Source organism: Mchenga conophoros, linkage group LG7, assembly GCF_057382185.1.
Source record: "Mchenga conophoros isolate Kocher_MC1m ecotype Shallow Benthic linkage group LG7, M_conophoros_male_GT1.1, whole genome shotgun sequence".
In the NCBI taxonomy this organism is placed as follows: Eukaryota; Metazoa; Chordata; class Actinopteri; order Cichliformes; family Cichlidae; genus Mchenga; species Mchenga conophoros.
In genome coordinates, this window is record NC_140532.1 from 35,058,987 (window position 1) to 35,071,302 (window position 12,316).

The 12,316-nt window shown below is 39.4% G+C and overlaps 1 protein-coding gene across 1 annotated transcript in view; it reads left to right on the forward strand.

The window, feature by feature from the left end:
* man1b1a (mannosidase, alpha, class 1B, member 1a) overlaps positions 1-7,588 on the forward strand; it is a 30,358-nt gene extending 22,770 nt beyond the window's left edge. The window contains exons 13-14 of the mRNA XM_085279033.1: positions 291-422; positions 834-7,588. Coding sequence (XP_085135159.1) covers positions 291-422; positions 834-1,043 — 342 coding nt within the window. The 3' untranslated portion in view covers positions 1,044-7,588. The remainder of the gene's footprint in view (positions 1-290; positions 423-833) is intronic.
* Positions 7,589-12,316: the final 4,728 nt, after the last annotated feature.

A 12,316-nucleotide genomic window follows, 5' to 3' on the forward strand; every position in this document is an offset into this window, starting at 1 on the left:
AAGTAGTATAATAATACAGAGAAGCTTGGGGTTTACAGAGTCGGACTTCATTGCTGTCCAGATGTCTGTTGTGCAGTCACTGAGTTTTGATCCTCCCTGCTCTTAGCTTGTATTTAATCTTAACTGTAGCCTTGCTGCTCTTATAAGATGTCATCAAAATGGTATTTTTCATTTTCTGTAGGACTGACTGGTTGTATTAAGGGTCAAGCTGAAACACTGATCTTTATGTCATCTTTTTTGTTGTTGTTTTTATTGTACAATGTTCTGACAACTTCTCCTGTACACTTCAGCCTGCAGACAGACACAACCTGCTGAGACCAGAAACTGTGGAAAGTCTCTTCTACATGTACAGATTCACCAAAGATGCCAAGTACAGAGACTGGGGATGGGACATGCTGCAGAGTTTCAATAAGTACACAAAGGTACAGACAGCTGAATATGGATCATATTATGCGTTTTCATTACTAGCCAGTAAATGAATCTGATTTTTTGGGGGGGGTAAATTTGTACTTTGAACATTGGCTTTAATCATTTAAAAGTCCAGTCCAGTTGCAGTTTTTGATCATAAAAGAAAATGATTAGGTTCACACACTTATTTCAACTTACAAAAATAAAAAGTAAAGCAGTGCAGACTGATTACTGATGGAGAAAAGAAAAGACCACAGTTCAATGTCTCCCTCTCTTGTGGCTTCACAGTGCATGCACGGAAAGCTGATTGTTTTTCATGTGTAAAACTTTGGGCAGCATTGGAAAAGTTTAATTTGCATTATGATATATTTTCTGCTTCCCAATGGGGAAATTAACTTTCTGATTAGGTGCCTCTATTGTTGCAGGTCTCTGGTGGTGGCTACACATCCATTAACAACGTCCGCGACCCACTTAGCACCGGGCCCCGGGACAAGATGGAGAGTTTCTTCTTGGGAGAGACATTGAAGTACTTCTATCTGCTCTTCTCTGATGACATGGAGCTTCTCAGTCTAGACAAGTATGTCTTTAACACAGAAGCTCATCCTCTCCCCATATGGCCCTCTCCACCTAAGTGAATACACTGGAGACATCAGTGAAAATCAGGCCCGTGGAGTCAGGTGCATCTCTAAGTCTCCGTCCAAGCTGAACTGCTGTGTGAAAGCAGATCTGTGCTGTCTGCCTGATATGTAAAGGAGTTTAATTTGTTTTGGGGGGTTTTGTTAATTTTTCCTAAGGAAAAGGTTAGTGACAGAGCTGGTCTCTAATGTAAAAAAAACAACAACAACTTTTTAAAACTCAGATCAAGCTACCGGGAACACTTTTATTTAGTACTTGGGTGACTGAGAATCTTCTTGTTTGTTCATTTTTGCTATGTGAGTTCAAAAACTCTCATTAGTCCTACATGTTGAGGAGTCCTGGCTGTTTAGGTGTCTGTTGACTCTCATGCTTGAAGGGCAGTGATTGAAATGTTTTGAGCACGTTCAGCTGAATTTTATATTTAAACGTTTGGCTCTAGTGTGTGAGTGTGGTGTGACGCATAGTTATCTTTACACTGGCACTTATTCACATATAAAAATGACACAAGTCAAAAACCCCTCAGGATTTTGTTACTCCGTGTGGCCCTATACCCCTGTGTGTGGGAGCTATGGGCTACTGCAGCACACAGGGGATCAGTTCCAGGTCACAAGTCAGTGCCTAGCTGCAGAGGAAATCAGAGCTTTCCTAATACTGAACATTTATGTCTTTGATTTAAAAAAAAAAAAGTCTTCAAGTAAAATAATAGGACAAATACCGATTTTTACACCCTCATGCTGTGCAGCTTCCAGCTGTTGACCTCTGTTACTTTTCATTGCTCTTTTTTGTTTTTTGTCTTCTTCTATATCACTTTTACACTTTTTAGCTGTGATTTACATGATTCTGCAAAATAAAGAGTTAAATGAATTAAATTCCTGAACAGCCATATCTGTGTTTGTAAAGAAAAATGTGGCTGTTGTTTACGATCTTTACCTTTTTTGTGTAGCATTAAAGCAGTCGTGGTTCTTTAGGTGTTACCTGTGTGCCAGTAAACTGGCTCTACAGATGTAATAACGATGTAATAAGTCTTGAATAATAATCTTGGCACAAGAAGCTTTGCAGTCTTTGTTCTTTCAGAGTACGTGTTTGATCAAACTTTGATTGAATGCACTTACTAAAATGCAATACTGTAACCACCACTCATTTGAGCTTCTTGTGTACTTTACAAAAAAAAGGTGTCATCAATGACCTGCAATTAGATCATGGAGTCATGGCCTGGAATATAAACCCCCCCCCCCCCCCCCCCCATTAATAAATAAATACACAAAGTGTCAATTGCCCCCCCTTGAAGCTATGTTAGCAGATCAGCCAGTATTTGGCAGGAAGTTTAATGCTTACTGTATATTTAGGCACTTTATGTTTCAAAGTGAAGATGCTAAACTGTTTGATAGAGAACCCCTATTAGTAAGCCCTTGGCCACAGGGGGAAGGAAGAACTCACTTTTTTTGAGAAGGGGAGATGGACACAAGCGGGCTTAGGGAGATGCAGTCATTTATTATTATTATTATTATTATTATAGATATATTATTGTGATATTGAATATATTTGCACTTGCAGTGCTTAACAAATTTATTAGCCTGTCACAAAAAGAAGAAAACACAAATATTTAAGAAATCGTTGAAAAGCTTGAACAAAATTCTTATTTTTATACCCAAATCTGAGCTGGCAAACTGGACTTGAAGGAAGTCAGAATTTAAGCATAATGTTCAATCACATAATCTATTTTTTGTGTTCAGTAATGCAAATAAATGGAATTTGGCTTCTTAAATTAATATATATAAATATATACGTATATATTTGCATTTGCAGCATTAAAAACATATTGGTTAAAAGGCATAAAAATGACTAATTACCAATGTGGGTAATTTAGGGAAGCTGTGGAATAAACACTCAGTGATTGTTTAATAGACTTGTTAAGCACAATATATTCCATAAAGGGAAATTTCTATGGTTTCCATACAGTTTTAAGCTGGTAGTCACTTTAAGTTTAGATGCAAACAAACCTACTAACATTATCATTCCAGTATCCAGTATTTGGCCCTGATATCATTTTTCTCTGTAAATTAGATTTGGAAACAAGGAGGTCATGTTATATTCAAGGGCTAGAGCACTTGGATTCAATAAAACATCATACTGTTTCTGTATGGAGTACCAGTACAACACATTCTTGTACTGCAGTGTTTTGGCTGGTGAGTTTCTAATGCGACAAATTCTCGTTATAAGAGGAAGCAGGTATTCTCTTCATTACAGCGGTGGCGCTCACCTGCAACCTCTGCAAACAGCTCTGTATCAGATGATCAGGAGCTCATTGTTTGGTTGTTTTTATCTAGAAATGTGTTCCTTTTTAGTTCTGTTCTGTTATCAGCTAAAGTAAAAGCCACTCCATCAGATATGCTTTATTTCCCTTGACTAAACATTTTGTAAATCTGTATTTTTCAGTGCCATTCTGAGCTTCATGTGGGCCAGAAAACAAAGGCATTACTCTACTTGTATTTGGACCACCTTCCCCTAGTTTAGTACTGTGTAGGCTGAAATTGTGGCTTATGGGTTTGAGAGTTTAATTAACAAATTTGTGCTGGGTTCAATAGGCGACAGCGTATCTCCCTCAACTCTGACTGTGGAGAGGATTCAAAAGTCTTTCATTCAGGATATTTGTTCACAAAGCCAAATGTCACAGCCAGATTTTGCAGACTTCCGTCAGAGGCAAAACTGGCTGAAACTGACTCAAATCAATCTGCTTTCATGGTCACTTTAAATTTGTTCCGTTTTGGTACCACAGCAGTCGTGGAGATTCTTGTAAGACCCATGTAAATTGGCAATGATGTATTTATAGAAAGTCTTTAAGAGTTTCTGAAGCCCATGCTGCATTGCCACCGAAATACATTCTTTATGAATGCAAATGACTTCCTACTATCTCCTGACGTCTTCCCTGGGACTCTGTCAAATACTCAAGTTTTATGGTGGAAATAGACGGAGATACTAGTCTGACAAAAAGCTTGCAGGAAAAAAAAATCTGTTTAATGCTTGACAGTGAAGAGACTGAAGCTATGAGGGATAGTCCATATACACGTGGGTTTGACATGGCTTAGGGACTCTTTGCCAACAGGAGTGTAAAATGGCCTATTCGTCAAAAACAAATGTTAAAAATATGTGGTAAATGTGATCGGTCATTATGGTTTCCTTTTACTGGGCTAATACAACAAATAGCTGGCCATTCTAATGTTCTAATGACATGTTTAAGATTTGTATTTTTTAAAACTCGTCTATCCAAGGTACTGATGGCAACGTGTCTTCCGTCCATCTGTCCACAATTCACAAGAATCACTACTCCAAGAATATTGGTCATATTTTAGTGAAACTTGCACACCATGAAACCAGACTGAGGGCATATTGGTCATTTAATGACCACTTTTAAATTTTTACACGAATCACTACTCCTTCTAGAGTATTGGTCAGATTTTAGTGAAAGTATATTAATTTGTCCTGAGTATGATTGTTTGCCAGTTTCCTTGACCTTTTAATTTCTCAAAAGTTTGTGCAATGTAGTTTTTATTCTGTACTCTGAACATTAAAATAAATTATGATTTGTGATTTTTGTTTAACAGTTTTTTTTAAATATGTGATTTATTCTAATTTATGATGATTGATTCAGTTTTTGTTTATTGATCATGAGATGTCAGATCTATCATATGCCTATATTGGGCCATATGGGATGCCTGTTTTCCTTATGGTAATGATAGGAAAAAATCTATTTCATAGACTGATCCAGTGCACTGTAAGCACTGCTTTAAAGATAGTTGATCACAGACTGCTTCTGATTTGTATGTTTTTGAACTAGATGAAATGTCAAGGCCCACTTGTAAAGTGGTCCTATGTTGCTTTTCTTTATGTTTTGACATATACTGTTACAGTTAGACTTTGATCAATATATATCGGTCCCAACGAAATCATCAGTCTTGACTGATGGCCAATATTAGCCATTTATCGATATGTTGATTTTGACATTTAAAATGGCCACAAATGAAAATTTAAAAGCAGAGTTGGAAGAAACACCCTTCAGCAATGTTATGGGTTTTGCAAAGTTGATCTGGGCAGAGCAGAAATGAGTATTCCACATCTGACGGCAAAACAAAATTATTTTTAAAATCCATCCATTTTCTGCCTCTTACCCAAATCGGGGTCACCTGGTCAGCAGCCTAAGCAGAAAAGCCTGGACCTCCCTCTCCCTGGGCAACCTTCTTCAGCACATACAGGACTAAATTATCTTAGTAAGGACTAAAGGACTTTGGTAAGGATTTAAAAAAAAAAAAAAAAAAAAAAAACTATGCGCAACAAGTGTTAGGAAAATCAATTTAATGTCTTTAATCACATATTAAATATGGCCAAATTTTCAAATAATGCGCTTAGGCTGAGGCTAATTATCTCCATCTATGACCACAGAAGCCCTGCATACCTGCCTTTCAGACTTTGGTTGTTACATGCAAATAAAACAATCAAGGAAGGTTATTTAAAAGGAGAAGGAAAGGAATCAAAACAAGTTGTTTTAGAGTGCGAAGCAAAAGATAAATGAACATTATTTTTAACTGTGAACAACAAAGGGACTCCAGTAGAGTCCAAGAGTAAAGATATGGAGCTAGAAATTAGCATAATGGGTCCGCTCAAACATCATGTTAATAAGCTTCATCCACCAGAGAGCCATACTGACCCACATATTTGAATGTACACTACTGTTGCCACTGTTCTGCTGTGCCTGTTTGGATGTATATTGTGCTTTGGTGGTTTTGTTTCCTCTTTTGTGTAATTACTGCTGCTGGAGTGGAAGTTTGAGCACAGAAAAATTAAAAGTCGGGCTTGTATTTTTAATCAGGGTGGGTGGATGACAAAAAGTGGTGTAAATATTTTTAATGTAAATTGTTTCCTACAGAATTAAATCTGTGTCCTGTTTTCTGAGCCTTTTCTCGTCTTAATATTGTGTAACGTCATGTTGAAAAAATGTAATTGAAAGATGCTATTTTTGTTTTGCTATGTTGGCTTTTTTCCCGTTTTTGTTGTTTTTGTTGTTGTTTTTCAAGGCATAACCATTGTCACACCAGCTCGTCAAAGAGTTGAGAGATTCAGTATGAACCAAACTGTTTGACCGACTGGCAGACAAACATTGCCATAGCCTCTCTCTCTTTTGTCTCCTGTATAATCTCTATTTTTCCCACATATAATTTACAAAGAGTTTTGCAGAAGCTGAATCCTGTAAGCAGCTGGCTTTAAGGGAAGTTTAACATTTACTGAGACTGATGTCTGTTGACTGAGTTTTTCTTTCCTCCCTCACTGCACAGTAGCAAGGGGATAATTAAATCTCCTAGCATCTGTTCTACACAGTCTCATTTACAGTTTTCTATGGTTTATAATTCAATTTTTAATTCCTGCTGTATAAGAAATGAAAGCTGAGCCGTGTTAACGTGTCTTAAGATATGTATTTAACCTTGCGTGTTAATTGTGCCACGCTTCAACTGCACTTATTATGGTGGCACCATGACAGTGTAAAAGTCAAACACGGCTTGTGTGTCAGAAAGTGAACCCCAAATGGAGTTGGTTTATGCCTCCATTATTTTTAATGGACACTAGAGGGCAAAATGTGTGATTGGATAAAGAGCTCTCTTCCTGTTGAAGTCTATGGTGAAAACGGACACAAACTCTTATGAGTTTATTCTCAGTCACTCAATTGGAATGATGCAGAGTTAAACGTTAAGTCTGTTTTGCACGTTTTGGTCATTCTAAAATTCAGAAAAGATGATACTCCATGAAATGCTCAATGGCTAATGACTGGTAATTCATTCATCTTTCATACAGTGTATGGATGGTATAACACAGCTTTATCATATTGTAATTATTTTTTGTCCCTAATTGTACAAAAAGTCTTTGGTAAAGTGTTTTTTTTTTCTTAAATAAACGTGTACAGGAAGTGAAATGGATTCGACAAATGTTATATTTCAAAATCTTGTCTTTTTTTTTCTTTTTGAGAAGCGATTGTACAATTTAATGTACAGTATTTGTAAAAACTATTTTAATTGCTGATTGGCAGAATATACCACTTGTGATTATGTCTGCTATATTTTTCATGAAATGTGGGCAATAAAACGTGAGCACTGTCTGTCGGTTCCTGCCTGCACAGGCTCCTGCTCCGACTGTCACCTTGTCGGGGACCTAAGACGTGGATCAATTTTGTTTATGCTGCTTCAGTCGACTGATTGAGCCACTTGAGGAAAAAAAACAACACACAGCTTCACATGGCCGTCACTTTACTTCACTGTGACAGAGCCCACAAGACGATAACTCATCTGCATGTCTTACAGAAATGATTATTTTTCAAAGCTTATAATGTTTTGACACTTTCTTGGTTTGTTCTTTGCTTTTCCTAGAGCATTTTTCTTTTTCTCAAATCTCCACAGGTGACTGATTTAGCACTTTGTAACTCAAATTGTGGCTTATTGAAATGTTCGCTGAAGTCAGACTTTTTTCATGCCCACTGAATTTTCCAATAAAGCTTTTCAGTGCAACGTTTTCTCGTTCTGCATCCAATAATTCAAACTTTAGAAAAGCTGGTTTTCTGTGTTATAGATATCTTTTCCCTTCCCGTCTCTCCCTATTGAACTCTATGGATGTCTTTGCAGATATGAATGGCTGGGTGCTGGTGCATGCCGCCTTGTCATGACCATTTGCCGCATTATGCAAGTCTTGAGCCAGTCTTAATATTTTGTTTCCAAAGAACCAGACATGCCCTGCTGCAGACTGGTGACCTGCACCCCGCCTATCACGACTATGATAGCTGGAAACTTTTGAAAAGGATAAGAGGAAGAGAATGGAAGGAACCAGACGTTCTTGTAATTCTGAAAAGCAGATTTAAGCAGTAGTTGTCCATGCTTTCTGAAGATCTTTCGAAGTTTGTCTTTGCCTATAGCCCCCCCCCCCCCCCTTTTTTTTTAAGTCCAGTCTTTGTACCAGACCTTTAACGAGATTTTTTTTTTTTAAACAATGTCTGAAAGTCATGTCCTTAAAAACGAGGCAAAGGCCTGACACATAACTAGAGAGATGCATTTGGCCGTTCAGTTGATCCATTTCCTGTTCACTGAAGCCTCGTTAGATATGAGGGTCGCTTTTAGAAAGGCATTTTTAACGAAGGGAAACTGGGGGAAAAGGTTGATGTATGCTACAAGAGCTGCACTGAAAATCAATAGCAAAAAGTGTTATGGTGAAATGAAACGTGTGAAATTTTTAGTTCAACCATATTCAGTATGCAGAGGCAGTCATGAGAGATGCACAACAATCACTGTCTAGAGCCATGTGTTTAACAACACTGCAACACTCCTGCATGTTGGAATCATCTTGACAACCAACAGAACTAAAGCAGTTAACATGCTATCCATGTTATTCAAAAGAAGCCTAGAAAACGTCCTGAAAAAATAAAGCTTCCTGAGAGATTTCAGGCTGTGCTGATTAAAGGTGGTGATACAAATATTGACTTTCAAGCCTCTAGCATTGTATAAACTAATTTTGCCTTACATACCATATTCCTATATGTGTTTGCACATTTTAGTAAATTAGTATAGTATTGTATAATGTTTCACTGATTCATATACACACAAAATTTCTACCTGCTTGCATACAATGGTATGGAGGCAGGAAGAGGCTGTGGCTGGATCACATCTGCACACAGTAGCTGTAATTACTCTGGAAAGTCACAGAAATTGTCAGAAAGTCTACTGGAGAGTTTTCCTAGAAGAGCAGATGCTAATAGTTGCAAATTAATGCCCATGGTTTTGGAATGGCATGTTAAGTGTTCACATTCTAAACATCCAACTCCAGCTGCCGTTGTCTAATTAAAACACCAGGGGGCAGAATAAACCATCCATCTCTGCCTAGACTAGAAGCACTTCCTAATTACCCTAATGAATGCAAAAGCTTACAGTTTTCTATTAAAGCTGTGTTCTACCAGGAAATGTTTTTCATCTTAAAACAGGCAACAGAAGACATCATGCTTGCTCACATAGTCACTGTAGAAGGTAAAAAAGAAGTGTGATAAATTACAAAAGGAGAAGACTCCATGCTGCCTCATTTTGTCTCCTTTTTATATTTCTTTACACGCTTCCTATTCTGTTTTCTGTGTGTGTAAGGACAACAAACAACACTCAATTCATGATGTTTCAACCTCGAAGACTCCTGTCTGACTCACAAACCTTCAGAAAGAGCGGCTTTCATATGGTGTTTTTAATCATTAACTCGGGCAATAAATAAGTGAAGATTTGTATATAAAAGATTCACTTACCATTTGTTTAGCTCCCTGCAAAGGTGGTGGCGAAGTGAAATGAAAATAAAAACTGACACAGAAATCCAGATAATAACACAGGCAGCCACAATAATGGTCAAGGCTGGTGGTGATGTGTGTGACAGTGTTTCTCCCCGGATCCCACTTGCGCAGTCTAAAATAACACACGGGTAATTTTCAACCTCCTGACACCTTTATTGCTCATTCTCATGACAGCTGCTACAGCAACGTGCAGCATGTGTGACACTTCTGGAGCCCTGCATCCACAAAAGTTGGAACACATTGCAAAATGTGAACAGGAATGCTTAGATTGAAATAGTATAGAGACAACATACAGTACCCAGTGTTAAAGCTTTATTAATAATTTGATAAATTTTGAATTTCAAAGAAAGTTTGGGACCTAGTGTGTTATATTTGTTGTTCAGTAATGCAGGCAATGTTATTACTGGGCCACAGGTCTGGACTGTAGGCAGGCCAGCTGTGTCTTAAAAGCCTAAGCAGGGCCAATGACTCCAAATTTTCTGTGACTAGAAGTCCTATGTAATTTACATTGCACTGCAAAAAATGCTGCCCACATAGAGCCATGTAATTCAGCAGAACCAGCATACAGTGTACAGATTGCCCAAATGTGCATTTTACCGATAACATGATGATGTCTCCCTACACTGTCACAGATTCAAGGACTCTTGTCCAGGTTTTTATGAGGTTTTATGCATATCTAAGATTTTAATTGGATCCACTTTGCCTGTTTCTGCCTTAAATGAGCTTGGGCCCAAAGGTCTACTAAAACTCACAGGAAATGTGGATGTCGAGCAAACATGCCCCTACATTGGGTGGCTGTAGCTCAGGGGGTAGAGCAGGTCATCCACTAATAAGAAGGTTGGAGGTTTCATCCCTGGCTGCATATAAGGTATCCTTGGGCAAGATACTAACCCCAAGTTGTTATCCAATGCATCCATCAGAGCATGCATGTGTCTGAATGTTAGATAGAAAGCACTTCAGTACAAAAAGCAAAGGAAAAAGTGTGAATGGGTGAATGAGGTAAGTTGTACAAAGTGCTTCGAGTGCTCACATAGGGTGCTATATATGAAACAGTCCATTTACCAACATAGCTCACAGTGCTCCCGCTGTGGAGTCCAGTATTGGCCTGAAATGTTGGGCACATCTGGGCCTCAGTTGGGCAGCACATGGCATGTGCTGACTGTGGGCTGCCCACATTAAGCACAGAGTGGCCCACAGGGGGCTGCCCACAGAATTCCCAAAACTGTTGTGTGACCCGCATGGGTTCTCTGTGATCAAGCTTACTGTTGGGTGTCTGTACACATGTCAAGAACACTGGGCAGAGTTTAGGTTTAGTGTGTTTGTTTACAGTGACAAGAAAACAGAGTGATATATATAGGTAACGGTGTTGAAACAGGGGCTCCAGGAATCCAGGCGAAAAGGGGAACCCAGACAATCCAAAACTCTTCACTCACTCAGCTCAGGCAGTCTCTCCAAATACTCCAGGGAAGGTCTATACATGAAAAGAAGGATGATCAAAGTCAAAAGTCAAAGTCAACTTTATTTGTCGATTCTGCCACATGTACAGGACATACAGAGAATAGAAATTGCGTTACTCTCAATCCCTAGATAAATAGCAAATGAACATTTAAATATATTTAAATATAAAAGTGATTAAAAATGCAAGTAAAATAATTAAAAAGTAAAAATTTAAATAAATACAATTTTACATATAACAAGAAAGCTATACAATATACAATATAATGGGTAAGTGACATTGAGTGTAAACCAGGCAGAGTAGTGCAAATAGGCAAATAGTGCAAATGGAGATTTAGTAGTGTACGGTAAGAGAAAGTGTAACAACAAAGTCTTATGAGGTAATGGCAGTCCAATGCTCCACAAAGTGACTGGTAACTGGTGCAGGCCAGTGAGTGAGTCAGAGAGTGTGTGTGTTTGTGTGTGTGTGACAGAGTTCAGTGAGACCGTGGAGGAGAGATGGGAGAGGGGGCAGAATCGGGAGGGAGTTAAGCTTCCTGACAGCCTGATGGATGAAGCTGTCCTTCAGCCTGCTGGTCCTGGCCTGGAGACTCCGCAGTCTCCTCCCCGACGGCAGCAGCTTGAAGAAGCTTTGCATTGGGTGCGTGGGATCAGCCGCTATGCAAAGGGCTTTTTTAGTGAGACGGGTGCTGTAAATGTCCTGGAGGGAGGGGAGAGAGACACCAATGATCCTCTCTGCAGCTCTCACTATGCGTTGGAGGGTTCTATGACAGGACGCATTGCAGGCTCCAAACCACACAGTGATGCAGCTCGACAGGATGCTCTCGATGGTGCCTCTGTAGAAAGTGTACATGATGGGGGCTGGTGCTCCTGCTCTTCTTAGTTTGCGGAGAAAGAAGAGACGCTGCTGTGATTTCTTGGCCAGTGCTGTGGTGTTGTACGTCCAGGAGAGATCCTCTGTGATGTGCACACCCAAGAACTTGGTGCTGCTCACTCTCTCCACAGACGCTCCGTCAATGGTCAGAGGAGCATGTTGGGTGTGCATTCTCCTGAAGTCCACAACAATCTCCTTCGTCTTCTCCACATTCAGAGAGAGATTGTTGTCAGCACACCACGTGGCCAGGCGTCTCACCTCACTTCTGTAGTCGGTCTCATCCCTGTTGCTAATGAGACCCACCACTGTTGTGTCGTCCGCAAACTTGATGAAGAGGTTGGAGCTGTATGATGGAGTGCAGTCATGGGTCAGCAGAGTGAAGAGGAGGGGGCTCAGCACACATCCCTGCGGGGCCCCCGTGTTTAAAATGATGGTGCTGGATGTATTACTGCCAACCCGTACTGCTTGAGGTCTTCCGGTGAGGAAATCCAACAGCCAGTTGCACAGTGAGGTGTTGAGCCCCAGCTGGACCAGTTTTTGAATGAGCTGTTGGGGGATTATGGTGTTGAATGCTGAACTGAAATCTA